We start from the raw sequence: 27,470 nt of genomic DNA, 5'->3' as shown, positions 1-27,470 counted from the left end.
CTTTAAAATACCGGGGAGAACTGTAGACCCTGCGAGTCGAACCGGAGTCGTGATGATACTGGCCGTCATAACCACGAGTATTCTAGAAAAGCGATGCTTCACAAATAGACATCCAGGACAACCGGTGGGTAAGAAAACTCGAGGAATATACTTCTACAATTTATCTACTCTAACCGGGCTGGAAAGGAAAGTCACGAGTCCTTCTCAACTCAATACTATCATTGAATCAGTGAACATAGTCCTACTCCGCCCCCGTATGGACCGTCTTCCTTTGGAAACCGACCATCCTCCCCATCTCAGTCCAAAATCCAACAGGCCGCGAACTCAGCGCCGCCTCAAACGCATCAGTAATTGGCCTTTCCCAAACAAGATCTGCTTCGAGAGGGTTAACAACCTTCGTACGCTTGACAATCTTCCACATCGTAAATAGAACCGGTGCAATGATAGCTATGGTGTAGTAACTGAAAAACGTTGACACGTCCCACGGCGTAAAGCTTGAGTATCCGTAGAAGAAAAGGATTAGACATTCTCCGAAAAGTCCGACCCAGGCACAATATGGCTGGAAGCGACCGTAGTAAGGAAATGTCCGGCGATCAACCCCTTGGGCACGACACGCGCGGTGGAAGAAGATATAAGTCACGCTCATCGTGATATAATTGATCAAACCACCAGCCGTGATGAGACTTGTTAGGATTGTAAGTGCTTCAGCGGAGCCGTCGTTTAACTGGAGGAAAGAGAGAAATGCGAAACAAGTCGTAACAAGGACGCAGAATACAGGGACCCCTTGCTTGGTGCATTTGGTCAGAAAGGCCGGAGCCCTGCCCTCAAGAGCAAGACTGTATAATGTACGTGGCGCAGTACATGTATGTATTTCCAGCAGAGAACACGGTTGTCACTAGCAGGGCGTTTATTATATGTGGGAGGATCAAGATCCCCATATTCCCCATTGCAATGATGTATGGCGATGCTGCTGCTGTGCCAGCATTGGCGTCGTCCCCCGATAGGATAGCAACGAGTGTAGGATCATCGTAGGGGATCACGATGCCCACACAAAGTGCACCGAGAATAAAGAACAGAAAAAATCGCCAGTAGATGGTTTTGAATGCGCTTTTGACGTAGACACGCGGGTGTTTCGCTTCGGCGGCGGCCATGGAGACAAATTCCGGCCCAACAATCCCAAACGACGCGGACCATAGCGCAGACAGGAAGCCCTGGAAACGCCCAAAGGTACCAGCGCTAATACCCTCAGCCATGGGCCCCGGGACTTGCCAGTACCGGAATCCATACGCATCGTGCTGGGGATTGCCGCCGACCATCGTGACGAATGTGAAGGAGTACAATATTACAATCATCGCTACTTTACCTCCAGATAGCCAGAACTCAGCCTCTCCATAAATCTTGACAGTAAGAACATTCAAAATACTGGAGCGACATTAGCAAAGAATACTAGTAGCATACTTGGGGACATACAGGTATATAACAATACAGGCACTGCAAACAGCAGCAGTGGGGATATCGTCTCTCCAAAACGACAAGACAATATTCACAGCGGTTATTTCGAATGGAATCCCAAGGGCTTCATAAAAGAAGAAATTCCAACCAGCCATGAAGCCAAAGGCGTCGTCTACCCACTTTCCTGCTAGTCGGACAAAGCCCCCAGCCACAGGGTGTAGAACAGTCATCTCAGTGATCCCGTTGTTGATTAGTCCAAGGAGGCCAGAATAGAGCGACCAGCCGAGCAAGAGGCTGAGGGGCCCTCCGTCCTTCAGCCCGTTGCCGATGTTGATAAAGAGCGCGGTTCCAATGGTACCTCCTATCGCGAGCAGCTGTATTTGGCGGATGCCCAGTCTGCGTTGGAGATGGTCTCCATTATGGGTAATGGTGCTGAGATTGCCTTCTGTGGGGTGATCATCAACTGGTTCTTTGTTATCAAGTTCGTCCTTTACTGTAGTCATATTTGCGGTGGGGACCAAGGTATCACATCGTCAGGACCGCTCCACTACGCTTTATAACGGATATGGTTATTATCTCTACCCATATTCTTCACCCGCTCTAGCTTGTTTTATCGGAACAGCATGCCTAAATAGAGTGTGCGGTAGGGGCCCAAGCCTCTGGGGTTGTCCGAGTATGTACCCCGGATGAGCTGGAGGTGTACTAGACAAGGGTCTGGCTCCCATAGGATTCGCAGGGTCGCCTACTGGGACACATTCTGACAGGAGGACTGCTTCCCGTAATGTCGGCCTGTGCACCCTGGGCGCACTACGGCCATTTAGTCCGACCTTTAGCCAAGGGCCCTGGTTGCAGGATCAATGCGGCAGCTTAACGGCTCCAGTAAAGGGATGGGCGTTGGAAATACCTGCCTCTGCGGTATGAGATCCCGGACGCCCAACATCAGCGTCACCTGTTATTGCATCACTTTTGCGGGGGAGGGGTCCGAATAGGGAGAGCCATGGAATGGCACTACTAGCACTAACCTAAGGGATAAATGTGATGCTCGCTCGGTCTTTCATTTTCTGCAACGCCAGAGCATACGGGGTATTTCCCAAAGCGGAAATTAAAATGAGCACTACGCCGCCGGACAGGCAGCTCGGTCCGACTATCAAATATTCGCATCAGTCCATGATAAAAGAATGTAGTAGCCGGGCCAGCCCATGGTCATGGAAATTCGGTTTCTCGCGTTCCACTGCCGTTCTGTGGGTTTGAATCGCTAGGTCCTTCCAATGTCTACTACTCTTTTCCGCCCTAGGGCACCATCTCAAGAGCGGGTAACTTTAACTTTTGGAGATGAGGCAGCAGTATATGTTCCACTACTCACCTATTCGATATATCAATACTACTTTAGGGACGGCAGGAAAGGAATAGATGGGGTAGTGCTTTCTATCATCTAAGCTTACTAAGGACTGGCCACAGCTGTAAGAGAGATGGTAACTTGTACATTGATATTAGTGACAGTATTCTATCTTCAATGCCTATGGGGGCATCACAAGTCTGGGGATAAAGACCCTACTATTGCTTCCCCCTCCCAACTCCGTGGCGCACCAGACCTGGCGCTAGAACATATGGTTCGATCTGAGTTCGGCTGGCAGACAGGTCCTGATGCATTAAGCATAGTGAAAGGTTTCCCATTTTGAAAATCCATTCTGGAAGGATACGGTGGGCTCGTAACAAGAAACCGTCTCTTGCGCGCACGCAGTTGTATGCCCTATAGCAAGGCCAGAGAGACCAGAGATGGGCGTCAGCTAACCTGGGGGTGGATGGTGTGGGATATACTGGTTATCGCTGGGTGTCTGCCAGGATATGACCTTCAATCCCCTCCCTATCATGCTGCTGCTCAAGCAGCAAGTCCTGGAGATATGGAATCGGGTTGCTTGCAGGGACCCTTGGTGGATGGTCTGCAGTTAGTCAGTTTGGGTCACGGTCCAGTTTCTAACTGAATAGTCTGGACTCGGATGAGAGTAGATCGCACGGCGGTTATCGGACTTAAAGGGAAGACGGTGTATTAGTGGCACCGTGTTACTTTATCCGACGTCTCTCTATCGTCCTAGAATAGAACCAGGATCATTGCAAAGTCGCCCAGGAAAGAGTTCAATATCAAGAAAGTCCAAACTGAATAAGGAGTCCTCCTTATCCCCTTGCGACTGTCCCATATTCCCAAAATACCTCGCCTGATTCTCCATGGTCGGGGGTACGTTGTTAATATTGCCATCTGACCCAGGGAAAAGATTCGTCAAGGTGTTTGCCAGATCCGGTGGTATGCTATCTTCTGTCTGTAGCTGCACCTGGTATTCTGCATTTGGTGCTTCGGCTTGAGTAATGCTGGTCGGGTTGGTCGCGCTGGGCTTTGATAGACACATCTGCATCGTTGCTACGCGCATACCCTCTAGCGAATCCTGACATTCTCTGGCCTGGGGGTGTATATCTGCCATGCTGGATAGGACAGCAGTGCCTGTGAGAATAGTAGTGTCGATTTCATCGAGTGTCTGAGCCATGTTAGAGCAGTAGATCATCAATGGAGATTGATACATACCAGAATACTGCGGATCATCGGCGAGTTCCAGATGGCGAAGAGGAATAGACTCCCTGGATGGGTTTGTTAGAGTATACTCACGCGGGATAGGGAGGCAGGCATACCAGCAAGATATATGTTATGCGTAGCCAGGAATGTACAGTTCCCTGACTCCAAATGGTGTACGAGCCGATAGCTCTGCAGGACCTTGCGACTGGCCTCGACGATCTTGAAATGGGTAAAGTCGTCTGTTGGTCCTTCTGCTGCAGCCAGATATGTAGCGCTTACTTGCGATGCTGGGAGTAGGCGAGCCAGCTCGGATGGTACCTTGGCCTCGTGTCTGTATAGCAGATTGATGGTCTTCCAGTAGTCAAGCTCTAGCCGGACGATTGGGACCCATGTGCCGGTTTCTTCGCGGGAGGGTATGCAGGCTTTCCACTCGTCGAGGCGCCGGTTAATGTCCCTTTTCCAAGAGACAAATGATTCAAAGTAGTCCAGTGGTGAGGTGAGTATGGAAGCAGTTGATGTGTTGGTGTTGATTCGTGTTGATTGGGCGTGGTGGTATTGAAGGACTTCGTGGATTTCGGACTGGAGTTGTCGCAGTTGGAGAAGGTGGGTTGTTAAAAAGTTCATGAGTTTGTTCGACGGCGAGATTCCATGGCATACTACATCCATCTCTTCCGGTATTGATGGGAATGCAGTGGTGGTGAGGTGGTCTGGGATGGCGAAAGGGCGTCCGGTGTAGGGCGAGACAAGACGGTCCAGACTGTACGCACTCCACCAGAGACGTCGACGTTGCTCGGTGATCTGATCTTGCTTGTGTCCGTCTAAGTTCGAGATAGTTGTTTCACATGAACCGCTGATTAAATTAAGACCATCTGCATCATACAGCTTTACGTCCACAGCAGCACGCAGCGCCAGTCCCACCAGGTAGGCAGGTCCAGGACGCACAGGATAGAAGAGAGATAGATGGGCAACAAGTACAGCAGCTTCAATGCCTTCAAGCTTTCTGGATGCATCATCGCACGTATTGAATTCTAGATGCAGGTGAGTAATGGCAGCAGAGTAGTACTCATGCGCTGGATGCACCTTGGTCTGCGTGTCGCGCTTTCTCTTCCCGACCGTCGTTTTATCGTGTCCATGGTTAACGTCACTGTCGCGCATGATGCAGGCACCGATCGCGAACACAATGTACAGGAGGAAAAGGCTGTATGGGTGGGGGTTCTCCGACCCAGCGTATGCCTCGTTCAGCACCTGTGCCAGCTCGCCCTTGTGCAGCGCAGGAACTTGCGGGTATCCTTGTTCGAAATAGAAGGTGATCAACTTGGTAGCGAGGTCTCGGTCGGGCAATTCAAACGACTGAGACAGCGGTTTCGAGGGTTGCAGGGCGAAGAGTAACTCGTGGGCAGTGCAGCATCCGGGGTCGTGTTTGTCGGCGACATCGATATCTAACTGCGATGTCGCATCGGTTGGATCCCTCGGCGACCTGCTAGCAGACGGCGCACTGCGTAGAGTCGAATTAGAGGCGACACTGACTCTGCGCTTGTGTGGATGCTTTGTCTCTGGCTCCTCGGACATATCCTGGTGGCTGCGCTCCATCGTCGACGAGCCCGGCTCAAACGACACGCCATGTTCAGCGAGGAGGCTCTGGAAGTACTCGACGCGGTCTTCCAAATAATACAAATAGCTACGAGGGACCTCGCGCTTCATCAGAGGATCATAACCGACGCATCGCGCACCGGCCTTCTCGCAGGTGCCGCACTGTGGTAGCTGCTGGTCACATCGGGTTTTGCGCTGGCGACAGCGCGTACACGACGAGACGTTGCGGAGGGACTGGCGATATGACAGCGACTGAGCGGCAGCAGGATCGTCCGATTTTCCTTTCTGGCGTTTACTTTTCTCATGGTCGACAGGCGCCGGGGTCGGCATGGTGCCGTCCGGAGTGCAGGAGGTATTTCAACGACGCGCGGAGCTATCAGCGTGGCAGGATTTCTGGATTCAGACCGCAGTGTCTGTCAGACTGTTGATCGGAGGACGGCGACGATGACGTTCAGGAGCGCGCGGTCAACGTCCGCGGGGACGTGGGTGGCGCCGGAGACCCATCGGTAACTGAACGAGACGCTGAGGGCCTGTGCAGAGACTGTGGAGCTGTGAAGTTGCACTTGTCTTCACTTTCGCAGTGATTGGCCTTGGCTGCGTACCCCAACTTGTCAATCGGCTTAGCGCAGGCCAGGAACATATCGATGACTCGATCGAAATATCACATTGTGGATCGGCGCTTCGATATCGGCGGCCGGGAAACTCCCAATGCTCCCCGTGGGGACTTGATACATTAAACAACGCTTGCCGGCAGACGATGAATTATTTGATGATGGAATGCTCTATTGATTGGAGTATTGGCATAATCCCCGCACTCCCCTATCCAGTCTGTTCTAGGGCATCAAGCAACAACCCCCCGACATATCCCGCCCCATCGATCTTCCTCTCGGCAAACACCGACGGACATCTCCGTCTAGACCTGAAGTTCAGCTTCCTCAACGTGGTCAGCCTCGGCAATCTCCTTTCCCTCGGCAACATGCATCGACCCGCCCTCATACGGAATCTCATTCCATTCATCGCTCATGGCGGGAACGGGAAACGCCCGCGCCAACGCCCAGTATATGGCCCCCGACACTATGAACCCGGAGAAGTAGTTGATGTTGTAGATGTATTCGGCGCCGATGGGCACGTTTGCGCCCACGGCCCCCGCGAACCCGACTACGTTGATCATGATACCGCAGATGTAGGCTGTGTAGCCGCGCCAGGAGACCCCCATGTGTCCGTAGTACGGACCGTCTTTCTGCACGCTGTACAGCAAGGGGAGGTCGTAGTAGCCCTTGCGGACGAGGTAGTAGTCGCTGACCATGACGCCCGCGATGGAGGAGAGGAAGACGGAGTACGACGAGAGGTAGACGGTGAATTTGTTGGACGAGGCGACCAGGGTCCACTGCATATACTTATCAGTTCTCTTCAAAGGGATAGGGATAAGGGCCTTACCGGACACATGGCAAGACCGATAGCTGCACAGACGTATCCTCCACGGCGAATCGTGCAGAATCGAGGGAGTAAGGCAGACAGGTTAGTACCAGCAGAGACCGAATTGGCAGCAATGTTCGTTCCCAGCTGCGCCAGCGCAAACCCAGCAGCAATAACGAAGATACCGAATCGTTCGGCCGAACTCGCGTCCTCAAGGAACATCTCCATCAGGATGAGCGGGTTCCAGACGGACTTGCCAAAGATCACAGTCGACGACGAGGTAACGACAATGCCAATGAACGAAGTCACTGCGAATCCAACCGGGATCGTGATGAGCTGCGACCAGACCGCGTCCTTTGGATTGCGTGAATATCGACTGAAATCCGGATTGTTGATGATCAATGCTGCAAAGTTGGCAATGCAGTTCATGATGCTTTTCACCACTGCCCAGGCGAGCTGGCTTCCATGGGCGGTATTGGGCTGGTGGATGATAGGGCCCATCCCGTGCGCCCGGACAATAGCCCACGCGAACAAGGCGATGCCGCATGCTGGGGAGAAATATGCCTTGACGGTGAAGAGATGTCGGATCTTGTAGATGGGGAACCAGAGGGCAGGCAGGGAGCCCAGCCAGAAGAGGAAGAAACTGGTGAACTCCATCGTCGTCACGCCGGAACTCTCGGGGATATTGTTGGGGATATTTTTGTAGCTGGGCCAGATGGCTTCGATCATCAAGGTGACACATTGGCCTACTTTATTAGTCTTGGCTATTAGTTCGGATGAGGGTACGCACCACCAAGGTATGTCTATCTCAAGTTGTTAGAAGTGTTAAAGTGTCTTCAAGTGGGTGAGGAGCGTACCTGAACACCATACCAGATTACAGCCATCGCCGCTCGATTGAGGATAGGCCAGAAGGATCCCCAGATCCCAAAGGATGCTCTGTTAGCCACTGCAAAAGGAACATGGTAAATGGTTGCAATTCGTCCCATGGCAACGACGAACACCGCCGCAATGCCGTAGCCAAACCAGACACACAGCCAGGACTGCCACCAGGACAGGCCGTCCACGATCATGGCCGACGAGATCATCCATGTGTTCTAAGCAATTATTATGGGACACTCGGGGATGTCAGCAGGATACGTACGACGTTGAATGAATCGGCAATCCAGAAGGCCACAAAGTTCAGCCATTTCCACTGTCGTCTGTCTCGTTCCACTAACAGGGTTAGTATGCAGCAGGAAGTAATAGAAGGGTATCTTACCTGGCTTCAAGTCATCATTCGTTAACATCAACTCGGCCGTGGTCAGCCCAGGATCCGTGGGGACCTGTAGGGCCTGGAAAGTTCGCCTGAATATGCCCATTTTGTCGGTAAACGTAGTATAGATTGCAATAAGCTCAGCAGCCACTTTGGTCCAGTATCTTTATATGTTAATTTAAGGTTCAATCCCGCGCACACGGGACGTCCGGTCCAGCATGCCTGCACATGTGTTGGACGATATCTTGCTCGCCGAGATCGGCAGTAGGGGCTACCCCAAGCCAGCATTCACCGGTGATCAGCTTGATCAACCTCTGCAGCTACGGGAGTGCGGGGTACAGTCTTACACTACTTCGGTGTAGTGGCTCCATGACGGCCAGGTGGCAAGCTGGTACCAGCAAGGGATGTGAAGATCTGGTGAAGTAGAAGTGGACACTGTCCTGTTCCAGCCAAGCCTTGGCCAAGTAAGGAATTGAGCTTCATGGAGCTTATTCCGATTGGAACAAACGCAATTTACGGAATATTTGAGTGAAAGCTCTGATCTTTTGCCATTTCAGCTCTGGCGGCCCCGTTGACGGGGGCATTTCCTGATTAGGAATCCTGGCCTATCTGCTAGCTGTCCCAGCGGCAGTTAAGAGTCACTAAGCAGCTGATACTGGGGATTGAAATTCAGAAATCACATAACGGCAGTATTTCCCACTCAAGTCCGGCGGGTATTGACTTATTTATGTTTGCCGTGACAGTAGTTATGCCCCCCCGACAGTGAGCAAAAGCAGACGATGTGGTAAGACGGCCATGGGGAAACAGCCAGTCGCAGTTTAATTCGTGTTTACTAGTGGTACTCACTGAACATTGTGCAGTGACCATCCCGGCCTACTTAATTATTCCAAGCAGCTAAAAGCAGAAACCTGGGGATGCTAAATGGGATGGAGATCCGTTGGCCTCTCTAAGAGATTGGCGCCTGCCTCTCTGTGAACAAGACAATTAAGCCATGGCCTGAAATCCCAGCATACATCTTTCTTGGAGCGCCGCCTTCCAGTTGACTTGCAAGGCACCGCTTTCCGCCTGGACCTCACATGTGGTCTAAGTATCCAAGTCGCACCAAGACTGGCATTACTAGGTTGGGTCAGATAACGACCCGATATTCTCACAGGTCGAGATAACTTAATGAGGACTCAAAGCGATGGTTTACCTTTGTTAAGAGTATCATAAATCATTCTCTTTTGCCTGTTCTCACTATCACTATCCGACATGCGTGCAGCGACCCGCCGCACTGGTACATTCTACCGTGCTGGTCGCGATTCGGGACCACAGCCAGAGATCGAGGCCATGGCCCGAATGGACGCGGAGGAGCAGGGATATGATGTTTTGCCGAGATTAAGGGTGTGCCCCGGAGTAATAGCCTGATTGCGCATCCTGGGGTTCTTGGCAGGTTGAGGCGAGCGAGTCTGGGCCTTTCTCGTGTCACTATTCTGAATAGGGCCACGCCACGGCGTTCCAAATCGGGCCCTCCGCAACAGTCTGGTCATTTAGCCGTGAGCACCGCGTGCTTTCAACCGGTGGCGGCGTACAAATAACAGTCATGCGGCTGTTAAGGACCCTGCGATTTTCTCCCCACGCTCCATTCCTGGCTGTGGATAGCAGTTGTTCGGCAGCTTACTCTGATTTAGCAATCTGGTCAATATGGGCTCCGACACGTTCGAGCTGGCCGGAAGGCACTTTCCGCGCGAGAACTGGTGGAAGAATCCAGGCATGCGAAAGACCTATATCTGCCTCATGTTTGTCGTCTTGACGTCTGTATGTTTCAACGCCCGCGTGCATTATTCCCCTTTCTGACGGGCGATCGAACAGGCTACAAATGGATACGACGGTTCGATGATGAACGGCCTGCAGACCTTGCTAATCTGGCAGGATCACTACAATCACCCCAGCGGATCGCTGCTGGGCATCCTCAATGCCATCATGTCGCTGGGATCCATTGCTGCCCTGCCCGCCGTACCATATACCGCTGATCTTCTGGGTCGTCGGATGGGAATATTGATTGGATGCGCGATTATGTGAGTATGCCTTCTGCCAGACACTGGTTTCTACTCACACAAATAGGCTTCTCGGGGTTGTCCTGCAGAGCATCGGTATCAACGTTGGAATGCTTCTAGCGAGTCGCTTCCTTATCGGTTTCGGTGTCGCCATCGCCCACGGGGCGTCGCCTTTGTTGGTTACGGAGCTGGTCCACACTCAACACCGTGCAATTTTCACCACCATTTACAACAGTATGTCCTTCTCCCTCATGTCCACGCAGAGTCTGGCTAATCGGGATAGCGACGTGGTATGTGGGTGCGATTGTCGCGGCATGGCTCACCTTCGGCACGAATAACATCCCAAACCACTGGTCGTGGAGAACGCCAACGATTGCGCAGGCCTTGCCCTCTGTGCTTCAGATATTTTTCATCTGGTTCGTCCCTGAATCTCCACGTTTCCTTATGTACAAGGGAAAGCCCGAGGCGGCTCTCAAGGTCCTGGCTGATTGCCACGCAAACGGCAACCAAGACGACGAGGTCGTTCAACTGCAAATGCAAGAGATCCAGGAGACACTCCAGCTCGAGAAACAGTTCGAGAGCAATTCCTGGCGTGAGCTGTTCCGAACCAAGGGAAACCGCCATCGCACGATCATCTTAGTCTCCGCCGGCTTCTTCTCGCAGTGGTCAGGCAACGGGCTGGTCTCTTACTATATCGTCAAGATCTTGACCAACATCGGCTATACCGACCCGGTCGATCAGAACTTGATCAATGGATGTCTACAAATCATGAACTTTATTGTGGCCTTGACAATGTGCTTTTTCGTTGACAAGGTCGGCCGGCGCAAGCTTTTCCTCGTATCAACCGCTGGCATGTTGGTGGCGTTTATTGTCTGGACAATCTGCTCTGCTCGATACGATACCCAGCACAACACGGCCTCTGCAAACGCCGTCATCGCAATGATCTACCTCTACTATCTCTTCTACAACATTGCCTGGTCCGGCCTGCTCGTCGGGTACACCGTCGAGATCTTGCCCTACAGTCTTCGCGCCAAGGGCATGACTGTGATGTGGTTCTGTATTGACGCAGCTCGTAAGCTCTCCTATCTTCCTCATATCTTGCTAGCTGTGGTGACTATACTAACTCGTCTCAACAGTGGCGTTCAATCAATACGTTAATCCTGTTGCCCTCGACAGCATCGGCTGGAAGTACTACATCTTCTACTGCGTATGGCTTGGCGTGGAGCTCGCCGTGGTCTGGTTCTACTATATTGAGACGCGGAATACTCCGCTGGAAGAGATTGCAAAGCATTTTGACGGCGATAAGGCGATGGTTGGAGGCGCAGCTGGTACGGAGAAGGCGCGAGAACTGGCGTCTGTCATCCACGTTGAGGAGTCTGTCGTGGAGACCAGCGCTCAGAAGGCATGACGCTACCACGTTCCTGTAGCTGGGTGTCTATGTATTCGCTATAATTGAATGGTCTCAGATGCTGTAGAAACCAGTCAGATTGGAAGGTTGACCAGTAGTAGCTTAACTCTTACGCTCTTAACCTTAATTTTCAAAATATACTCCCTTAATTTCTTTAAAATGCCCTTTAATACATACTCATCCTCCTCCATAAAGTAGGGCACAAAATAGAACGTTTCCATTCGGCGCTACAGTCTTGATGAATGTGACATTCCAGCACTCCGCAGGCATATATACAGTAACTACCAACCCCCAACATCAAGTCGAACAATCAATATGCCCCCACTGGTTCTCCGTCGCCTCGTACCAAGTAGACGAAACCATGCCATCACTGCAGCCAACAAAAGAAGTAAAGTCCCAACCCAGGTACCCATCATCGACATCGCCGCACCAGGTATTAGACGCGGAAGCACATTCGCCAAAGCGCTTCATGTTGTCCCACAGACCTCCGCAGATTCCGGGGATATCGGGTACTTTATCGGATGAGCGGACTTGATACCGGACGACGGGGCCTGACACGGTGTTTTTGTTGCATCCGTGGGCTGCGGCGGCTGGGGTTGTAAGGGCTGCTGTGATGACCACCAAACTGGTGGAAATGGGGAGCTTCATTTCTGAAATTTCAAGCAGAATGTCAGTACGATGGGTATACATAGGTAGGCAACATGGTGAGACAGGGGACAACGTACTTGCTGTATGTAGTTGAATGGAAGCAGTCTTTTGGGTAATCTGCAATATGTACAAGGTAAAGCTACCGGCGTGATATTTGAGCTGAAGAGGCTTGTGAAAGTAAAGAAAGGACTGGTGAATTGGTTTTAAGACAACCAAGAGCAGGGAAGGCAGGGCTATTTATATGTAATTCCTTGACAGCAAAATAGGCCATTACAGTAGCTATTCAATCTTTCTAGCAGAGGGCGGACAGTATTTACTCGCCAACCCTTGGCATATTCATTCAAAAACCACAGTTAGTAAAGAAAAGTAAGGGATCTACAGCCGAGCTCGAGATATCATACTCAGCCTCCTTCCCTTTGGGGCGGAATTGAGGGCAAACTCTTGGCATGTGCAGTTAGTAGCAAACGCCGAGTAACGAACAGCAAGGGAACTACATGCCAAACTCGTATTGCAATAGCCTAGGCTAATTCACCCTGGGGCGGGCTTTGTTAAACGGACTTGGCTGATGATCTTGCTGAGCATCTGGGATCAATGCACCAATCTGGTGTACTCTGTATCGTTGGATTGGAGGAACCCAAACGCACGTGGGTTTGATAGAGGTTTCCTATGGATTCTAATACCAGGCTGTGCTTGTTTACAAGGAGAATGGAAAATGCCTCAGTATGCTCTGGACGAGGACATTGCCATGGCCAAGGTCTTGGGGGTGCGTTTCCATACAGCCATGGGCCTTGGGCAGTGTTCTGGCAGTTTTTCTATGAAGGGCGCGGCGATTGCAAGTATATAAATAGGGCTCTTTAGCACCTACAAAATTCAATTCCACAGACATCGAATCATTCCTTACCAGGTTCTGTACTCTAGCAAACCGTTTCTATCTCTCTTCCACATCACTTTACACTTCTATCACCAACTTCCATCTGCCGAGTATGTCATATTCTACATCTTCTAATGCCGTAACCTATGGTCCTCATTCAAAGCGCTAATATGAAAAGTCCAGAATGAAGGGCTTCATTGGAACCAGCCTCCTGGCACTTGCCGCATTTTCAACTTCAGCAAGTGCAGCCACCAACTGCGAGACAGAAAAGCTTGCAGCTTTTGTCTGGCGATACCACGTGAAGTCTTCTGACAGCGTGCCTGATATCCCCGGAATCTGTGGCGGTCTCTGGGATAACCTCAAGCGCTTCGGGGACTGCGGTACACCATCGAACACCTGGTGTGGGGATGCTGGTGATGGCAAACTTGGATGGGACTTTAATGTGGCAAATACTTGCAATCCTGGCATGATTGAGTCTACCTGGTATGAGGCGACCGAGAACCAATGGGGGCCTGTTGACTGCGTTGAGCCGGAGTGAGTCTGAGGGTTAAGGTGCTCGATGAGTGTCGAGAATAGGATATAGAACGTTTCGATGGCACGGGCAGAGGAGAGAAGTCGAGGGGGTGGCTAGTTCGAGTTAGTTGATTCATAGAAATGGAGCTTCCAGGAATACAGTTTGTCTGAGTACACAGTATGCCGATAGATCAGCGCCAACTAAGAATATAAACAGACGAGGGCCTGCTTCGGTTAAACTATAGGCGATCTAAACAATCTCGTCGGGTACGCTAACTAGAAAAAAGGCATGGCAACACTGTAGTAGGAAAGAGATCCACAAGACACCAGGGCCAGCGGTCATAGACAATTGATCATCTCTTGCGGTTATAATAATGTACCCGACCAATTAAACAGACCTACGTTCCATACCCCTGTGTTTAAAACCCCTGAAAATAATAACACTTCCCCGAGTGTCCCAGCCTCTATATGAACAATCGATGATACTAGCATAAACCGGTAGGCTCAGCAGTAGAATATATACGCTCTTCAGATGTTTAGGCACATTAATTTGAGCTTATCAATGGTCGATTGGCAGTACTACTCACACGGGGCTTTTGAATCATGTACCCCGTTTAAACCTTGCACGCTGTTACGACAGGGCCTATATACCAGGTGGATTCATCACTTATTGATAATACCTTGTATGTTACTAGTTCATATTTTTATGGAAGCTGCGGGAGGCGAGCAAATAGAAACAGAAAATATATCGATATGCATGAAAAAAAGGCTAAAATCAGCGTACATCTAGCAAATAGCCCAGTCATACACCATGTTTCCCGCGCATAAAGAGCCTATTTGTCACCAGCATACTTTCCGGTGTAGCGTCGCTCAATCTTCACAAGACTATCCTTGGTGCATTCGCCCTCACTTGTCGTCTTAATCGTACCAGTGCAGGTGCCATCCTGACCAGAAGCAATGCCAATGAAGGTCAGGTCACTGCCCGCCTCGCCCTTCGTCTCGGACCCATCAGGAGCGTAGGCACTGCAGGCCCCGGGCATGCCGCTGAAGGACGACCCGCAGCTGAAGTCGTAGGTTCCCTCCCAGCAGTCGGAGGTGACCTGGAGGTGGTTGGTGTCACGCATGCAGGGGGCGTAGCCGATGGGGTCAGCGCTGTTAAAGAGGATGTTGTTGTCATTGTCGAAGAGGGTGAAGCCGTGAATGGAGCCGCTGCCCGAGTCTTGGATTCCGTTGAAGTTGGAGGTTGTGTACAGGAACTTGATATTGTTCTCGCCGGCGATGGCGGTTGAGGCCATGGCGAGCGCGAGGAGAGACTTGATGAACATTTTGGCTTGATTGTTTTGTGGAAGAGATGGGATAGATGAGTGAGAGCTGGTTGTTGTTTACTTGAAGAAGCCGGAGGCAATGGGGTTTTTATATCCCAATTCTTCGAATCGAGTCTGCCTTGTACTCGGTGCTACGTAGCAATTCGGATCTCCTGACGCTGTACCTGAGGTCGAGCTCGCGGTAGGTTCCTGGATAAGAAGGTCACCCTTGCTCCTGTACTCTGGGTCGTCTTTGTGGAGCACCATCTATCAATCAGATTGCTGAAGACTGTAGATCATCTAAGCGAATTCTGTTAGAAGATCTCGGCATTCGTAGGGCTCTCCATAATTTGGCCCCGCGGTCCGTATTTGAGGCAGTGTGGCCCCAGCGAGCTTTGCCCTTCGCAGCCGTGCTTGGTTCAAACTGATCAAACTCCACGTCTCGTTGATTCTGCAGGGACATACACCGTACGCTATAGCTTCCTCAATTTCGCACTCCCTGGCATCAGGGTGCGGCAGTATCCGCCAGGCCAAGCCCTGCGCCCCATTTGCATCCAATTATCTGCACAGCACACACCGCTGGTAATGTTGATCTGGGTATTTGCTATGTTTCTGCTTTTTTGGTGATGGTATCAAGTGGCTCCTAGTCTACCCTAGCCGGCTTCGGTATCAATGACAGTGCTCCCTATGTGAGGGTGGAGTTTATATGGGCCGAGGGCGGGGGGGCCTCAAGGCTGGCTTGTGTTTTGAAAATATTCATTCAGAACAATATTTATAAGGAGATGTTCAAGTGGAAGAGGCATAGCCCTATCTTGAAGTGGTCCTTTGGGGGTGCGTAGTTCTACTTGCCCAGGCCTATCCGCTGTGCCAATGTTTTCCCAATACGTATATAGTCATTTCTGTTCCTGTGTATTCTCTCGCCCAGTACGCCCCCAAACCAGACGCATTGAGTTGGGGGCGGCCAAGAGCGTCAGGGCACAGAGCGTCCACGATAACCTATCACCGAAGTTACAATGATATTCTAGACCTAGACACCCTCCACTCCAACACCCTTAATCAGATCCGCCGCCTTCTCAGCAACAGCGTAAACCGTACTCTGGGTATGAGCAGACGGGATAACAGGAAATATCGAAGCGTCAACAACACGTACCCTCCCCCTAGACCCATAAAGCCTTAACTCGTTATCCACGCATCCCCCATCCTCGAACTTCAGCATTGCACACGTCCCGCCTGGATGAAAGAAGCTTGGGACTGCTGATTCCCGGATCGTGTTCATGAGCTCCGGGGTGGCTAACCCCGGCTCAGGGGAAGTAACTACAGCGCCAATGGATTTCAGCGCGGGCGTTTGTGGGAGAAGGTCCGTGTTGAAATGCACGGCCTGAGCTAGCATTTGCAGGTCAAGTGGGTTGCTGAAGGTGCGATAGCTGACTTCCGGCATTTTATAGGGATCTGCTGACGCGGCGTGCACTGATCCACGACTTAAAGGCTTTTGCAGGCTGATTATTGTGACGAGGAGGTTCTCTGTTAGGGCGACTTTATCTTTCACCATATATTTCAATAGGAGGTCATGCGCCTTTTCGTAGCCGCGGGCGACGCTACGGTCAATACCTGGACGAAGGTACTGTTCCGGAGACTGGTCGGCAGCGTGCACGAAATTCGAAGTACTGAAGTTCAGGTGTTTCGCGGTCAGGAAGGAGAGTGTGTTCTCTGTCCCAACAGTCCATGGTCCTGTGCGGTTGGCTTCATACAGCATGCCCATCTCAGCATCATATGTAGCATTTTCCTTTAGGTAGTTGGGATCTTGTGTAGGATCATCAAGGTTTGTTAGTTCTAGGGAGCCGTATAATGTTGCATGATCCTGCAGGTTCTCCCCGACACCGGGAATATCAAGTATCTGGTTAATTCCTAGAGAGTAAAGAATCGCCGAGGAGCCGATACCTGACAGGTGCAGGATCTTTGGTGTATGGATTGCGCCGGCGGCCATGATTATCTCTTTTCGTGCTCTCACCGTTTCTATTATTGTCTTTGTATCGGTTGTGGAGTTTAGGGCTGGATTATATAATGCTATATACTCAACGCCAGTTAGATTCGGGGTAAGCTTTGCTACCAGGGCTTCCGGTAGTATATGGTAGTTTGGCCGGGCATCTGCACTGTCATAGTATCCTGTCCTGGCGTATGATCGTTCTCTAGTCGCTGGGTCCAGGTTGTTTGGACTCCAGTACCCACCGAGGGCATTTGCTGAGCCGTCAAGCTGGGTCGGGATGCCGAGTTGCCGTAGGGCAGTCAGAAATACTTCTATTCGGCCGTAAGTATAGTATATCAACTAGTATGGATCTCTTACTTCCTGTAGTTGTTATGAACGGAGGGAAGGAAGACTGTATAGGCCCGTTGGTCCCATGTACATCCAGATCAAACGAAATTCCGTGCTCGATCTGCTGGGCTTCAGTTGGAGGCGTGAATGTTTCGCACTGAGCAGTGAGTATAGGTTTAACATGCGATATTTTATCAGGGCCTACCTTTTTAAAATACGGCAAAAGCCCGTCCCACCCCCAGGCATCATCGCCAACAAGCTCAGCCCAGAGATCATAATCGCCAGGTGAACCACGAGTAAAGGCCATTCCATTAATAGCGCTGCCACCACCGAGGATTCTCGCCGCTACAACCGATGTGGTGCGATTGTTCAGTCCGGCGGTTGGCAGCGAGGTAATGGGCCAGCTGTAGTTCTCAGACACCGTCTGCGCGAACCGGGGATATTGGATGTCTTTCGAGTAGTTGTCGCTGCAGCAGTGAGCATTGAAGCTATTTTGATTGCTGACAGAGAACATACATCTTGCCGGCCTCGATGACCAGCACGGTAGCTGTGACAGTTAGCTACACCTTCTCTTGGAGACTGGCGGCTCATACTGTTACTGTCCTCCGTCAGGCGATTTGCCACGGTCAGTCCACTCACGCCGCCCCCGACGACGACATAATCATACTCTGGAAGCAGATCTGCCTGTCGCCTAATGATAGTCGGATTACCAACCGTATTAACAGCATGGCAGAGGGCAACATGCAACAGCCCAGCAAGAATGGAACCCTTCATTGTAAACCAGGTATGGTCTCACAAACCGTCGAAACCAAAATACTTAAGTTCAGAGATCCCCGCAGGTTAATTCAGCTCTAGCGGGGAATTTCCCATTTAAACACGGACTGGTTCTTAATTTCTGCCCCGGGCTTCATGTCAGATCACATTGGGGGCAGTCAGTCGATTATTGGGCACTATCAGCCCTTGCTGTGGCCTGTGTCACATCATATTTTTTTTCGGTCCACGTTATATGGGTCCATGCCAGGGGTGGAATGCTGGAATGAGCAACGCTTCACTTTATTCGCCCGATATTTTATTTATGTGGAGCATGTCTCTGGCAGCCCTTGCCGTTGTTTTCATTGAAATGGTTTAATACTGAAATTAAGACTTGACGGAGAACCATACTGTCAGGGTTCAATGTTCACATAGGTTAAATTCACCACCTTCAAAGAGACTATTTCCACCTTCAGCATATGCCGATCGCTCTTCCATCAGCTCCAATCGGTACGCCTTTGCCTCGTCCATTGAGATAGGTGCAAAGTCGCAGTGTTCGCGAACCATGTCCTGCAGTTCAACAGGGAACCGGCTAGACAGACCTTCATTAATAGCGTCCGTGAATTCATCACACCAATCCTCGCGTTGCGGGGGCACATTGGCACTTGAAATGATGCGCCGGTTGGGATCGATGAGAAAAAAGGCAAGGATCTTGCGATGTCCTGGCTTCGACCGGTCCGCCAGCGAGAAAGGAGAGACGCGGTGCTGCAGGATATTTGGGAACGTCAACAACCGTCCTTCGCGACATGATACGCCCCCGAGATTCTGGGTTATATCGTCCGTACCACCGTAGCCATCGTCGGGGTTGAAGCCAAACAGGCTTAAATGGTGGAAGTGGCCTTGTTCGTACGATACCTCCTGGATGTATTCCTCGTCGGCGCGGTTGCGGAAAGACAGGGTGTTGTCGGTGATGTTGTGTGAGTCGTAGTAGTATATCGCTGTTGCACATATTCTCTCATTCTGAACACTATTAGCTGGGAACTGTTAGATGCAGTGGACTGACATACCAGTTGGCCCTCAATATGCCACGATCCGCCCTCATACTCGGGTCTTTCCGGGGTGAGCTCAATGTTGGCCAGCTTGACAATGACCTGCAGGCCTCTGTCTTTGAATTGTGTTTGGAGGTCGGCTTTTTCGTTCGGTTTCTCCTTCGGTGGCTCGAATTGACCCGGCTCGGGAATTTTAACCTGGCGCCGACCCTGCCACGCGTCATGAAGGTCCCAGTAAGCGTTCGAATAAACACCAGGAGTCTCAGGTTGTGGCTCGGGTTCATCGGACTCATATTCGCAACTGTGGACGGGGATGCGATATTCAAAGGTACCCTTGCACGATAAGGAGACGTTCCATAGCGGAATAGTCTGTGTTAACACTTCCTCGATGATCTTGTACAGATCCCTGTGTTTTCTTGGGTGCAGGTTATTGATGTACGAAGCAATCCGGATCTGACCATCCGGAGTAAACTCCACATTACATGGAAGCCACTGGAACTTTGCGCTGTATGGGTTCGACTCTCCCACTTCAGATATCCCAATAGCGGCCAGTTGCTGTTCATTGGGAAGTTCCAGTAACTTACCCTGTCCGATGCTGCTGAAACAGTCCTCGACGCCCATTATAGTGTCGCGCAGGGCTCTTGATCTGCCATATATGAGTGGAAATAAGGACGGGTGGACCAGGTCAACCACCTTCATGTCAGACCCGGGATGGTAGTCCTTTTCCGAAGTGGCTTCAAGGTGGCTGACTGCCTGGCGAAGTCTCTGCTGGAGGTCTTTTGAGATGGCCACGTCTGACTTGACGACGCCGGTATCATATGCAGTGACAATACCAGAGTTCCGATATTGGGTTGCTTTCCATTGAAGCTCCTGGATCATCCAATCCATCATCGCAGTCGTCACGTCGTGGTCACCCTCAGAGATCTCACTTCGCCATTTGCTGACGATTTCCTCATTGAACACCTGTATTGTCAGGAATAGCCATTAAGGAGTTTGTATGGTTCACAGGTATCTACCTTGGTATCCCAATCCTGCTTGTCGGTTATCGAATTCATAATCTGCATCATCAACAACTCCCTCAGGGTGAAAGCGTACCTATCAGCGGTTAGTTCAGCTGAAGGACAGGGTTGCTGTGCATCCTACCCAACCAGTCCAGCCTCGATATCATCACCATCTATAGCATGTCCACAGACAAGGCCATTCCAATCTCGCTATGATTTGTTAGCGCAATTCGACGACGCGACGGCAGCAAGCAGTACCCTGGGCGTGAAGAACACGGACAAATTCAGGCCCGGGAGGTCGAAGGGGGTTTTCTGCTGTGGCGTTTGGTCGTCCATTGTGGAAGGTATTTGCAGAGAATTGATACTTCTGGTTTTCTAGTGGGAATGCTGTGGATATAAAAGCTGCCATCACCAGGCAGGCAGCCAGGCTCCAGCTGAGCATAAATTGCAGACGAAGTTGTTTAACTGACTAGTGCGCGGCTTAGTCATTCGTATACACGCCTACCAATGTGGGCTAGTGAGATAAAGTTGGCCAATCAAAGGGGGATGCAGCTCGCCGTGGTTAGAAAATAAGTCAGCGTGGTTAGGATTGGACCCACCTGTTTATTGCCACTAATTCCACAGTACATATACACCACGTATTAGGGTGGTTAGGGTGATTAGGGTAGTTAAAAATTAGGGAGGTTAGGGAGGTTAGATTAGGGAGGTTTTTTTTTTTTTATATTAAAATTATAGCCTATCGTAGTTTGAATCTGTAGAATTAAAATACTTTTAGATGTGGCAATAATTTCGGATCAATTCTGTAGCCATGCCGACCTTTTTTCTAACCACGGCGATGTGTAAGCCCGCGTAAGCCAGCGACGTACAACTCAGCATATGAAACGACATCAGACGAGCAAGATACGTACAGACGAATAGCTGGCTGCTAATATATAGACAAAACAAGGCTTCAACTTGGCGGAGCGCTGCGTTTCTCGTCACGGTTCGGCTTACCGTTATATATTTATCAGAGCAGACGACACACCCCAAACCTGCCTCATCTTCGGACAAAATGGCCACTTCTCTTCCAACCAGTGTGCCTGAAGCACTGGACTTGCCACTGCTATTTTCCCCTGAAGTCACCGTGCAGCTGTCTCCGGACCTTGCGATAGGCTCTGGTATGGATAACCGCCTTATTTACGTATAGCCAAGAATAACGCAGTTATAGTTAGTGTCGGTGGTTATGTGGCCTCTGCAATGGCTAAATATGCCCTCTACTACGCCTCCAAACATCCCAAAATGCAGAGCCAGATTGACCTCTACTCTATCGTCACCCAATTCTACCGCCCGGTCTTTATCAGGACGCCAATAAATATGACTCTGCGGGAGGTCAGCATTGGCAAGGGATGGTCCACACTGCGCGTCGAAGCATCCCAGCAGGATAAGCTCGGTGTATCTGCCGATGTAGTGTATGGAAATAACCACCTATACCTCAAGCAACAACGTCTACGGCTAACAAGAACGACTATCTAGAGTCACAAACCTGTCCAACAAAGGCATCACCCTTAAAACGGGCTGGCGGCTCCCTAATAGTCCGGCCCCAGTCGACCTCGCAAAACTCGAAACTGATACCGATCCAAACTGGGTATCGTACCATTGCGCCTTCTACCCAGACGGATTCCGACGCGGCCATTCCTACGCAAGGTCATATATCCCGAGAGTCCAGCCTACTGAAATAACATTCGTAGAGCAATGGGTTGAGCCGGGCTGGGATTTCCTCCCGCAGGGCTCTCGGCCTGCAAGTGCAGAGCAGAACAAAGCACGTTGGACGAATGAGATGATTCCGTTTGTGGTAGATATGACGATGCCGATTCAAGAGAATTTCTTTCCACGCGAGAGCGGAAAACCGCTGCCCATGGGAAGTATAGCGGCTACGCTTGAGTTTGCCGCTCGCCAGCAAAAGGCCCGCGAGGAGGGGAGGAATGACTGGAGGGCTATAGACGATGACGGGTCGAAGATATTCGGGGCGAGGATTATGAATGTGTCCTTGACGATTTCTACGGAAATTAAGCAGAGATTACCCGCTGAGGGTGTTCGGTGGCTTTACCTGCGCACTGAATGTAAAAGGGTTTTGAATGGACGGATGGATTTGGAAGTTCTGGTTTTTGACGAGAGGATGGATTTGATTGCTATTGGGCACCAGACTGCGGTGCTTATTGAGGGAACTTCTAAGATACAGAAGTTGTAATAGGAGATCTTCATTATTCAGTCACCACTCCGCAATGACCATCCCAGATTCCAGCATGGGAAGGCACAGGAACAGCGGTGTCCGCCCATAGCGCCAAGATTAGGGGTCCAGGCACCAGCCCCAGGCACCAACAGGGCTGGCTGCCAAGGTGGCTGGATATCGGGCTCGAGGTCCTGAAATGATCTTCCAGTCTACATTATGACGAAATTTGCTTTCGGTTATAAACTGGATGAGCTGCGATAGTTACAAGACAATCCCCTTCTATTTCTTCTAATTATGCTACTCAGAAGCGGGTCCTAGATCCTCACGGGTTGTCTGAATATACAACAAATATATGCCATTCTTGGGTCACGAATAAACGAAAATTATGCCGACTGCGTTCTGCGGGCCAATGCTAGCTCAGGCCCTAGACAATGTCAGTTCCCAGCCGGCCGACAGCACTGTTTCATTGGGGACACAAACCGTATGGTTGACCGGGTGTATTAACCAGGCCTGACTCGAGCAGGATTTCATGGCTGATATTACCTTGCTCTCCTGCGACCGAGGCTTCAGTGCTTGAATCTAGTACAGAGCCGATTAGATCCTGCTGTGATTATAACTCGGATAACTGACCTTGAGATTGAGCCCTCCAGTAAGTGGCGACATAATTCCATATCTGAAGAAATGACCATGTCCCAGTAAGGAGAAGCGTGATGAAGGAGATTGAGGTGTCTATCGACCAAGTCATCTTGCCGTTGTTGAAAAATTGTAAATTCTCATGTCCTGGGGGTTGTTTATATGTACCATATATCAAAACAGATTCTGGATTCAGAACAAAATCTCTGTGCAAAACAGATTATGTCCATGGCCAATAAACGAGAAGTGCTCTTGCACCTAATTGGAATACAGGAACAAAGCAGATTTTGGAGTCAGGTTGGAAAGCACTGCAAAGCAGATTGTGTTCATGGCCAATGAAATAAGCAGTACTTTTGTAACCAATCAGAATACAGCACAAACCAGATTCTGGAGAGTCGGTCTGCGGCGCCCTGAAAGCAGAGTCTGGCCTCGTCCAATCAGATATGTTGTACCAGCTGGGGCTGAGCTGCGGCGACAAGGATATCGGAAATTGAAAAGGCACCAGCCCCCAGGGCATCTATCACAAGGCAAACATCTATCTAAATCTATTTCACAATGTCCCAGAAAGCACCGCGAATCCCAGACCAGATATGGAACCGACACAAGGAAACAATTATCCCCTTCTACAAGGCAACTTCATTACCCGAAACCATGACATATATGGCTGAGCAACATGGTTTTCGAGCTACGTACGGATTTCACTATCTCCTCCATGAAAATTGATTCTGATTCCCCCGTCTGACCCTTCCTAGGAAGAGCCAATACACCAATAAACTCCAAAAATGGGGCATTGAAAAGAATCACCCTGGAAGTGACTGGGCGATCATCCAATTCAAAAAGCGCAAACGAAGCGAAGAGGGCAAAGAAAGCGATGTTTATATCCGCCAACGCAAGTATACCAAAAAAGAACAGGAAAAAGAAATCGCACGGCATGTTCCCCTGGGACGAGAGTGGTGCCATGCTGAGGATGCTCTCCCGGACTACATTACTGTATGTACACCGAAAGGAGAGGTCAGTGGCATCAATCGCGACTTCCTTCTGCGCGGCCTCCCGTGGTATCATTGCATCCAGCAGATACAAGCACGTAGTAAGTTGTTGAGCATTGACGATATCTTCATGTTTCCTGTAACCCATGTCCGTGATATCAGCAATCTAACACCACGTTTTAGTCTCCGGGACACTCCGAGCAGACATGGCACTGTCCACTCCTGGGACCTTCCTGGAGAGAGCCATTGCAAAGCTTGATCCTGTATGGCAAACAAACCTACCCCCGTTGACTGTGGGGTATGGTATATTTGGGGATACCAAAAACAGCCTGAGTGCATATCTTCCACTTCAAGACCTAGACATTTCGAATTGTGCGACCACAAGGCCAACAGGACTGCAAGAGCAATGTCCATTATCAATATTCCAGACATTCCTCAGGCGCTTCATCTTTCTGTCGGTGAATAATCTACTCAATCAATGGGTGTTCAACGATGTCTGCGAATGGGTCGTGGAAAAAGGTGGTACAGACATCCTTATTTTTCTTTGCAAGCTCCCGTCCCCGTTAATGGAGGTATTCGTAAAAAAGGTCTTGCTCAGCGCCATTGAGTCCGGAAACGTGGCACTTGCTCGGAGGATTCTCGAGGGCGAAATCCGTCTACATGCCGGTGATCCTGTTCAGCGGCACTTTTGGACTGACTGCCTCACCAGTGCAGTCGATCAACGGAATGAAGCCATGGTTGAATTACTGTGCCAGACAGGTGTACACCGGGAGATCAACCAGAGATCATGGGACGTTAATTGGAGTTTAAAACTGCCGGCTCTACACAAATTGCTCGACTATGGCCATCCAGAGACGTTCATCAAGAATGAAAATGCTGGGTTCCATTTGATCAGTGCAGCGCTGAACGGTAGCCTGGACGCTGTGGAATTGCTTGTGAAGAAAGGAGCTCGAGTTAATCTCTACCTTTCTTACTATTATGGAACTGCTTTGCAAGCTGCCGTCTTTCGGGGTCACTCGGAGGTAGTAGAATATCTTATTCGACATGGAGCGGACACCAACATTCCCCATACACAACATATCCAACTTCCACATTGGCAAGGAGGAGGCCCTGGGCCTCGGGGGATCTCTATGCTAACGCCTGTTCAAATTGCTGCCAAGATGGACAATGTGCCCCTTCTGCGAACATTGCTTCACTACGGAGCATCCGCCATGGCTTGCCCGGTTTCCACACACCCTGACATCATACCTTACGTTTCTAATCGATTTTCCAAGACGACTCGTAAGCCACACTATGAGAACTTGCATCCACTATATACTGCCTTACAGTATGGAGTTATCAACCAGAGCGCGGAGATCGTCGCAAATTTACTATGTGGAGGTGCTTCCCCAGACTCCCGGGTCGCACCCGGTGTAGATGATACACCCTTGCAGATGTCGGCCAGACTCGGCGATGTTGAGATGTTTAAACTGCTTTGGAGCTGGGGAGCTGACATCAACGCCCCCGCCGCGAGTCCCAACGGCCGGACTGCAATGCAAGGCGCTGCAGAAAGTGGAAGCTGGGAGATCATATCAATGCTGCTCGGTAGCGCGCACATCAACGCACCCGCAGGAGCGGAACAAGGCATGACTGCATTGCAGGCTGCATGCTTAAATGGACATTCGATGATATCTGGGGTTTTACTGGCTCATGGAGCGTACCTAAACGGTCGCCCATCATCCGTGGCGGGTCTAACACCTGTACAGGCGGCAGCCGCACACGGCGACATAGGGCTTGTGCAGGATCTGATTGCCCTTGGAGCGGATGTTAACGCCCCAGCAACGGAGTTGGGCAGGACAGCTCTTCTCGCTGCTACAGAACACAAAGACCTGCCACTACTGAAGTTACTCGTACAGCATGGCGCGGATGTCAACGTAACTGCAGATCGTGCGCTCCAGTCCCCTCTTATCTGTGCTGTTAGGAATGACTGGTTCGACGGGGTGCGGTTTCTTTTGAAACGTTCTGCAAATGTTAATGATCTGCCAATCCCTGATGAGGAAGACGACTACGATCCAGATGAAATATTAAGTCCTCTCGGCTGGGCTATCACCAATGGCTCCGAGGAGATCATAAACTTATTGTTGCAACACGAGGCTGATGTTGGTGCAGTAGCCAACTTGGGCTCGGGACTAGGCGCTCTAATGCATGCGTTGGAGCAAGGCTCCAGTTTTTGGGTTATTGATTTGCTGCTTGAAAGGGTCCCGATCTTGGAAGAACATCCTGGCTGGGAAAGAGTTCTCGAGCTTTTTATCCGGGACCCTTTGTACGACGACACCATTCCCCGTCGGCGGATACTCGATAAAGTAAGATCACTACCACCTCTGCTTCGTCGCAAGGCAGCCGAGAGGGCATGGAACAAATTGCCTACTAGGGTGGGTGATTTAGACGAGAACGAAGCACCCATGCGGAGTTATATCGAGATCCTCCTCGAATTAGGAGTATCTGTGGATTCTCGTGACGTGGAGGAGAGCACGTTGCTTATGCGCACAGCCCAACGCCGTTATGAAAGGTCATGCTCTTGCCTTATCAGCCGTGGTGCCACGATTAACACCCGGGCAGGCAAACACTGGGGAACGCCTCTCCAGGAAGCTGTCAAGGAATCAAATATCAGTATAGCCAATGATCTACTGGACCACGGAGCAGATATCAACGCCCTTCCAGCAGAGGACAGGGGTGTCACAGCGCTCCAGGCGGCCTCCATCAATGGGTTGTTCGAACTGGCTGTACGGCTGCTTGAGCGTGGAGCAGATGTTGCGGCGCCAGCTGCACCGAAAAACGGTCGGACGGCAATTGACGGCGCGGCAGAGCGTGGTCACCTTGACATGGTGAAATTGCTTCTAAACGCATATCCGGAAGACGTGGATCTGGAGCCGATACGCTGTCAGGCGGCGGCCTATGCGGACACGGAAAATCATATTGAGCTTGCTCAGTGGTTGCGGGGGGGTTGTACGCCTTGAACTTGTTATACACTATCTTCTATATCTTGGGCTTCATTATTCACATTTTTCCTATTAAAAACCCACCCTTATAGGTGCAACTACTACTAGAGACTTCACGAATCAATGATACACGCAGTAAACTCTATCTGACTGTCAGGGTAAGTACGTTGCTTACTGCTTTTCATGCTCTGCCCTCAGCTTCTACGTACTAGGCTGCCTTGTGATAGGCCTGAAACTTGAATTGGTTGATCATTCTTGTTGGCCATGCAGGACGATTATCTGCCCTTCCCTAAGACCGGGAAGGCAGAGATATACAGCAACGCTAGCGGCTATATGAAACAAACCAGTCCAAGAGCGCCAACACCACCAATCCACAAGAAGTAAACCGGAGATCGTCACCATTACCGTGGCTTCTCTGTACTTATGGAGGGTTCTACAACGTATGTACTAAAATGTAAGGGGCGAAGGAGTGTGTAAAAGTGCTATAACACCAATACCGA

General features: G+C 50.5%; 10 protein-coding genes across 10 annotated transcripts; 3 read left to right on the top strand and 7 right to left on the bottom strand.

Moving 5' to 3' along the window:
• Positions 1-241: 241 nt before the first annotated feature.
• ASPVEDRAFT_66066 (uncharacterized protein) lies at positions 242-1,955 on the bottom strand (the record flags this gene model as incomplete). Its single annotated transcript, XM_040815860.1, has 3 exons — positions 242-818; positions 850-1,422; positions 1,471-1,955. 3 exons carry the CDS (start codon positions 1,953-1,955, stop codon positions 242-244), a joined length of 1,635 nt encoding a protein of 544 aa, XP_040673642.1.
• Positions 1,956-3,483: 1,528 nt separating this feature from the next.
• Positions 3,484-6,226, bottom strand: ASPVEDRAFT_376430 (Zn(II)2Cys6 transcription factor). The gene is made up of 3 exons (XM_040811532.1): positions 4,132-6,226; positions 4,028-4,080; positions 3,484-3,980 (listed from the first exon to the last, which is right to left on the bottom strand). Exons 1-3 carry the CDS (start codon positions 5,933-5,935, stop codon positions 3,534-3,536), a joined length of 2,304 nt encoding a protein of 767 aa, XP_040673641.1. The 5' UTR covers positions 5,936-6,226; the 3' UTR covers positions 3,484-3,533.
• A 292-nt stretch (positions 6,227-6,518) lies between these two features.
• ASPVEDRAFT_89110 (nucleobase cation symporter-1 family protein) lies at positions 6,519-8,379 on the bottom strand (the record flags this gene model as incomplete). The annotated part of the gene is made up of 6 exons (XM_040818512.1): positions 6,519-6,992; positions 7,043-7,767; positions 7,812-7,824; positions 7,879-8,115; positions 8,163-8,233; positions 8,280-8,379. 6 exons carry the CDS (start codon positions 8,377-8,379, stop codon positions 6,519-6,521), a joined length of 1,620 nt encoding a protein of 539 aa, XP_040673640.1.
• A 1,469-nt stretch (positions 8,380-9,848) lies between these two features.
• On the top strand, positions 9,849-11,881 carry ASPVEDRAFT_47069 (hexose transporter protein). Its single transcript, XM_040813696.1, has 5 exons — positions 9,849-10,070; positions 10,125-10,330; positions 10,377-10,543; positions 10,593-11,381; positions 11,446-11,881. Exons 1-5 carry the CDS (start codon positions 9,957-9,959, stop codon positions 11,715-11,717), a joined length of 1,548 nt encoding a protein of 515 aa, XP_040673639.1. The 5' UTR covers positions 9,849-9,956; the 3' UTR covers positions 11,718-11,881.
• Positions 11,882-12,014: 133 nt separating this feature from the next.
• On the bottom strand, positions 12,015-12,365 carry ASPVEDRAFT_34054 (uncharacterized protein; the record flags this gene model as incomplete). Its single annotated transcript, XM_040810816.1, has 1 exon — positions 12,015-12,365. The coding sequence occupies one exon, from the start codon at positions 12,363-12,365 to the stop codon at positions 12,015-12,017; it is 351 nt and encodes a 116-aa protein (XP_040673638.1).
• A 1,055-nt stretch (positions 12,366-13,420) lies between these two features.
• On the top strand, positions 13,421-13,904 carry ASPVEDRAFT_878105 (uncharacterized protein; the record flags this gene model as incomplete). The annotated part of the gene is made up of 1 exon (XM_040818173.1): positions 13,421-13,904. One exon carries the CDS (start codon positions 13,421-13,423, stop codon positions 13,772-13,774), a length of 354 nt encoding a protein of 117 aa, XP_040673637.1. The 3' UTR covers positions 13,775-13,904.
• A 630-nt stretch (positions 13,905-14,534) lies between these two features.
• Positions 14,535-15,114, bottom strand: ASPVEDRAFT_47068 (uncharacterized protein). Its single transcript, XM_040813695.1, has one exon. It carries the CDS (start codon positions 15,072-15,074, stop codon positions 14,583-14,585), a length of 492 nt encoding a protein of 163 aa, XP_040673636.1. The 5' UTR covers positions 15,075-15,114; the 3' UTR covers positions 14,535-14,582.
• A 776-nt stretch (positions 15,115-15,890) lies between these two features.
• Positions 15,891-18,075, bottom strand: ASPVEDRAFT_376256 (GMC family oxidoreductase). Its single transcript, XM_040811525.1, has 3 exons — positions 17,570-18,075; positions 17,395-17,521; positions 15,891-17,348 (listed from the first exon to the last, which is right to left on the bottom strand). The coding sequence occupies exons 1-3, from the start codon at positions 17,876-17,878 to the stop codon at positions 16,081-16,083; spliced, it is 1,704 nt and encodes a 567-aa protein (XP_040673635.1). The 5' UTR covers positions 17,879-18,075; the 3' UTR covers positions 15,891-16,080.
• A 459-nt stretch (positions 18,076-18,534) lies between these two features.
• On the bottom strand, positions 18,535-20,500 carry ASPVEDRAFT_57111 (DUF4246 domain-containing protein; the record flags this gene model as incomplete). The annotated part of the gene is made up of 4 exons (XM_040815300.1): positions 18,535-19,134; positions 19,182-20,126; positions 20,180-20,258; positions 20,400-20,500. The coding sequence occupies 4 exons, from the start codon at positions 20,498-20,500 to the stop codon at positions 18,535-18,537; spliced, it is 1,725 nt and encodes a 574-aa protein (XP_040673634.1).
• Positions 20,501-21,215: 715 nt separating this feature from the next.
• On the top strand, positions 21,216-22,391 carry ASPVEDRAFT_89103 (thioesterase family protein; the record flags this gene model as incomplete). Its single annotated transcript, XM_040818506.1, has 3 exons — positions 21,216-21,321; positions 21,372-21,612; positions 21,677-22,391. The coding sequence occupies 3 exons, from the start codon at positions 21,216-21,218 to the stop codon at positions 22,389-22,391; spliced, it is 1,062 nt and encodes a 353-aa protein (XP_040673633.1).
• Positions 22,392-27,470: the final 5,079 nt, after the last annotated feature.

This window comes from Aspergillus versicolor, assembly GCF_001890125.1.
Source record: "Aspergillus versicolor CBS 583.65 unplaced genomic scaffold ASPVEscaffold_14, whole genome shotgun sequence".
NCBI lineage: Eukaryota > Fungi > Ascomycota > Eurotiomycetes > Eurotiales > Aspergillaceae > Aspergillus > Aspergillus versicolor.
The sequence above is the reverse complement of the archived record's forward strand: the minus strand, read 5'-3'. Positions and strand labels throughout refer to the sequence as shown.

What these genes read in the sequence shown, in the direction of transcription:
- ASPVEDRAFT_376430 (XM_040811532.1), bottom strand. Translation starts at nt 5,935, where the DNA reads ATGCCGACCCCGGCGCCTGTCGACCATGAGAAAAGTAAACGCCAGAAA. An exon ending in GCATAACATATATCTTGCTG is followed by an intron (nt 4,081 to 4,131) that starts GTATGCCTGCCT and finishes AAACCCATCCAG; the next exon opens with GGAGTCTATTCCTCTTCGCC. An exon ending in CGATGATCCGCAGTATTCTG is followed by an intron (nt 3,981 to 4,027) that starts GTATGTATCAAT and finishes AACATGGCTCAG; the next exon opens with ACACTCGATGAAATCGACAC.
- ASPVEDRAFT_376256 (XM_040811525.1), bottom strand. Translation starts at nt 17,878, where the DNA reads ATGTTCTCTGTCAGCAATCAAAATAGCTTCAATGCTCACTGCTGCAGC. An exon ending in TTTTGCCGTATTTTAAAAAG is followed by an intron (nt 17,522 to 17,569) that starts GTAGGCCCTGAT and finishes CTCACTGCTCAG; the next exon opens with TGCGAAACATTCACGCCTCC. An exon ending in GTTCATAACAACTACAGGAA is followed by an intron (nt 17,349 to 17,394) that starts GTAAGAGATCCA and finishes ACGGCCGAATAG; the next exon opens with AAGTATTTCTGACTGCCCTA.
- ASPVEDRAFT_47068 (XM_040813695.1), bottom strand. Translation starts at nt 15,074, where the DNA reads ATGTTCATCAAGTCTCTCCTCGCGCTCGCCATGGCCTCAACCGCCATC.
- ASPVEDRAFT_47069 (XM_040813696.1), top strand. Translation starts at nt 9,957, where the DNA reads ATGGGCTCCGACACGTTCGAGCTGGCCGGAAGGCACTTTCCGCGCGAG. An exon ending in TGTTTGTCGTCTTGACGTCT is followed by an intron (nt 10,071 to 10,124) that starts GTATGTTTCAAC and finishes GCGATCGAACAG; the next exon opens with GCTACAAATGGATACGACGG. An exon ending in TTTCACCACCATTTACAACA is followed by an intron (nt 10,544 to 10,592) that starts GTATGTCCTTCT and finishes TAATCGGGATAG; the next exon opens with CGACGTGGTATGTGGGTGCG.